This window comes from Archocentrus centrarchus, chromosome 12 (genome assembly GCF_007364275.1).
Source record: "Archocentrus centrarchus isolate MPI-CPG fArcCen1 chromosome 12, fArcCen1, whole genome shotgun sequence".
In the NCBI taxonomy this organism is placed as follows: domain Eukaryota; kingdom Metazoa; phylum Chordata; class Actinopteri; order Cichliformes; family Cichlidae; genus Archocentrus; species Archocentrus centrarchus.
In genome coordinates this window covers 628,021-631,976 of record NC_044357.1, presented here as the reverse complement: position 1 = coordinate 631,976, position 3,956 = coordinate 628,021, and the positions used below count along the sequence as shown (strand labels likewise).

The following is a 3,956-nucleotide window of genomic DNA, read 5'->3' as shown; positions in this document are numbered from 1 at the left end:
GAAAAATAGAATTTTATATTTTATTTAATATGTTGAGGAAAACGTTCCTGTATCATGGCCATTCAAATTCATGTTGCTGATTGAAATAAGAAATGGGTTAGTTGAGTTCATTTCGATACAAATAAAGAGAACCGCTGATGTCAGGCCCGCGGGGGTTGCGTGAAGATGTCCCAGCAACCTACAGTTCCTCACGTGTAACCTGGTTCATCTTTATTCCTATTGGTCTCTTTTGGAGCCTTTCAGAAGGAGGGGCTGTGATTGGCTGTTGACCATTTACCGAGCTACTGCAAGACCCGTATACGGACAGACCTGAGTGTATGACACACTGTCAGGACCTGGTTTAGGTGCAGTTACTTATCACAACCGAGTTGCAGGCGCATTTATAAACATGGGAAACCCCAGAGTTTTCTTTGACATCACAATTGATGGCGGTAACGCCGGCCGAATTGTAATGGAGGTAAGAGATTTCCAAGCCTGTTATACTTTATTTATAACTCCGTGTTCCAGATGTCGCATCCGCAGATTCATTTTCAAGGAGCAGTCGCCGTCTGCCTGCCAGTATGTTATACAGTTTGATGAGATTTAAGACCTCGGCAAATATATTTTTGCTAAAAAAAAAAACAAACAAGCAAAAAACATGCAAATGCATATACGTATCAGTATTATATTCAGATAACAATGCAAATTAAGGGCAACGGTGATGCTGTGTTTAGCACTGTCGCCTCACAGCAAGAAGATTCTCGGCCCAATCCAGCCTTTCTGTGTGAAGTTCGCATGTTCTCCCAGCGTCTGCGGGGGTCCCTCCGTGTCCTCCGGCTTCCTCCCACAGTCCAAAGACATGCAGGGAGTTAGGTTGATGTCTCTCTTAGCCCTGCGACAGATTGCAACCTGTCCAGGGTGTACCTGCCTCTCGCCCCGTGACAGCTGAGATAGGCTCATAATTTCTATTTGGGTGCAGAGTAGCGAGACGGGTTTTCACCTTACAGATACGACACTTGTGTTTTCAGAGTAATGTCAGACCTGCCTGTGGTTATGGTTTGTGTGTGTCATTCACTCTGTCAGTCATAGCCTGCTGTGTGTCTTCATAAACAACTCTTTATGAACAGCACACATACATCATGTTAGTTTGTAGCATTGTGGGAGTTGAGTTCTTCGACTGCTGTTTACACCGCCTGTACTTAATTTTAATGGTACTCAGAACCAAACACGCCTATTTGAACTTCCAATTTTACTTGTAAAACGTTCATAAATATGACCAATCTGCAGCTAGTAACATCTGGAGTTTGTTACCACGGGTTGAAATGTTGACATTATTAGACAACATGAAAATCAGTTACACTGTAACACCGGTGTTGTTCCAAAAAGTGATCGTCTGCCAAAAAGTAATTTTTGATGTTTCTATGTGTTTTCTATGTGTAATGTCTGTGCTTATAAATAGACTGTAGTTGAAGGAATTTATGAAGGGCTTATATATAAAATGAAAAAATGACCTGTTTTGCAAGTATATTTATAATTCTGTTATAGTATCTACATTAGAATTAATCCAGTCCTGTTTAGCCACTTAAAATATCTTTATAGAACTGTGAATATTTGTTGCAATTTCTGCTGCCCTCTTGGTAAGATCTCTCCACTGATTGAAATCTCTGTGTTTTGTAGCTCCGGGCTGATGTGGTCCCAAAGACTGCAGGTAGGTGAGCTAGAAGATAAAGAGAAAAGCTCTTCACATTATCCGTATTAATTAGAGGTGCTCGTGCTTCCTCTGCTTCCACACACCCACAAATTAATTTTTTTCCTTGGGGAAAGTATGTGTCTCCATTCAACCTCAGCAGTATTTATTCTAAATGTGGGTCAAGGCTAGGGGTGATTCACACTGTGAAAACAGCACACTGATCAGTCATGGAGATACAAATACATAGTTACTGCTATTAATATGACCTGGGTGCAGGAAAAATGGCCTTTATACAGTGCTTAATAAATTATTAGACCACCACCCAATGTAAAATTCAGGCCACAGCTGAGCTAAACCAACAGTATTGGTAATTACCACAATCATACTTTATTATTCTGTAATGGTTAATCCAGTGGCATGGTGGTGTGGTGGTTACCACTGCCGCCTCACAACTAGAAGGCCATCTAGAAGGTAGGTTCAATTCCTGGCCTGGACCTCTCGCTGTGTGAAGTTTGCATGGGTTTCCTCCCAAAGACATGGTCATTATTAACTGGTCATTCTAAATTGCCCATAGGTGTAAATGGTTGTCTGTCTCTCTGTGTTGGCCCTGCGACAGGCTGGCGACCTGTACAGGGTGTTCCCTGCCTCTCGCCCTATGTCAGCTGGAATAGGCTCCAGGCTTTTCATTTTGGTCCAGTGAATTCATTCATGTTTAGTTTTAAACAAGTTTTAGATAGAGTTCTAAAATATTAGTGTTTTCTTATTGTTATGACAGGTGGTCTAATAGAGCACTGTACTTTGTTTGAGGATACAGCACTTTCTGTAATAATTTGTGTTCTAAGAGATGTGAAAAGCAGGGTTGTCAAACTAGTTTACCTGGAGCTTGGATGATATCAAGAGAGATAGTGAGAAGCGTTTTTAAAAAATGTTTATTGATTTCTTAGAAGGGCTTTTTGCCTCATCCGCACTGACAAAGTTGACAGTAATTGCTAAATGGGCCTATCAGTGAAGGCACAAGATGCATAAAGGCTTCAAAAGGAAACTAAACAACTGCAAAGAGATGCTAAATAAGTAAACAGCTGCAAGGAGACACTACAAAGCTGCCCCAAGGAGAAGCTAAACAGCCACAACAGGGAGATGATAAACAGCCACAATAGGAGCTTATAAAATAAAAAATAAAATGTATTTTAGTTGGTTTACGTATCGTTATGGAAGCAACCATGTGCTCATTTTACAGAAAACTTCCGTGCTTTGTGCACTGGAGAGAGAGGTTTTGGCTACAAAGGCTCCACATTTCACCGTATCATCCCTAAATTCATGTGCCAGGTACAGTTAAGGAAAGGAATTTGTACTGTGTTCTTTTTTCACTATCCTGATGTATTCATGATTTGCACATATGCCTAGTCAAATTTCATTTTTTTCTCTTCAGGGTGGAGACTTTACCAACCACAATGGAACCGGAGGCAAGTCCATCTATGGAGAGAAATTTGCTGATGAGAACTTCCAGTTGAAGCACAGAGACATCGGGACATTGTCCATGGCCAATGCAGGGCCCAACACCAACGGATCCCAGTTCTTCATCTGTACAGCCTCAACTGACTGGTAAGCTCCACTTAGTGTTCCTGCTGCGTTCAGGTTCTGCTAATAGTTTCAGCTTATTTAAGGCGTCTGTCTCACATACTAATCGTTTCCTCTGCTCTCCAGGCTGAATGGGAAGCATGTGGTGTTTGGCAGCGTTGTGGAGGGCATTGATGTTGTCAAGGCAATGGAAAAGCAAGGCACAAAGAGTGGCACTCCTAAAGCCAAGGTTGTGATTGCTGACTGCGGTGAACTAAAATAGTGCAGTTTGGTAGATAAATCCTTTATCATCCGTACCAGTCAGTCTTTACGGTTCAGCATATCAGCAGGAAACAGCAAGTGGTCCAACTTTGCCCTCCTAAAGAGTTTGTCGTGTTGACATTTTTCCTGTATTTTTTTTTCTTTGTACCTATAAAATCTTCCTTCTAAGAACAACATTTGTTAACAAAACCTTGTTAAAATGGTGGCAATGTTGTTGTAATTAAACCAACTGAAAGCCTGGCTTTGTGTATGCCCTTTTTTAAATGTATATGGCTGGAGTGCATGCAGTATACTTAATATATGTGACCAGAATATAATCTGATGAATTCAGGGAATAAATAAAGTTCAGTTTGATTTTTTTTACCATTTCAGTGGAGACATTTGACCACTAGATTGCACCAGAGACTTTAACAATAACTAACAACTGACTGACTATCCTTTTTTTTTT

General features: G+C 40.8%; 1 protein-coding gene across 1 annotated transcript; it reads left to right on the top strand.

Annotated features, from left to right (window-relative positions):
* The first annotated feature begins 293 nt into the window (after positions 1 to 293).
* On the top strand, positions 294 to 3,748 carry ppiab (peptidylprolyl isomerase Ab (cyclophilin A)). The gene is made up of 5 exons (XM_030742306.1): positions 294 to 457; positions 1,657 to 1,687; positions 2,907 to 2,995; positions 3,099 to 3,271; positions 3,374 to 3,748. Exons 1-5 carry the CDS (start codon positions 389 to 391, stop codon positions 3,507 to 3,509), a joined length of 498 nt encoding a protein of 165 aa, XP_030598166.1. The 5' UTR covers positions 294 to 388; the 3' UTR covers positions 3,510 to 3,748.
* Positions 3,749 to 3,956: the final 208 nt, after the last annotated feature.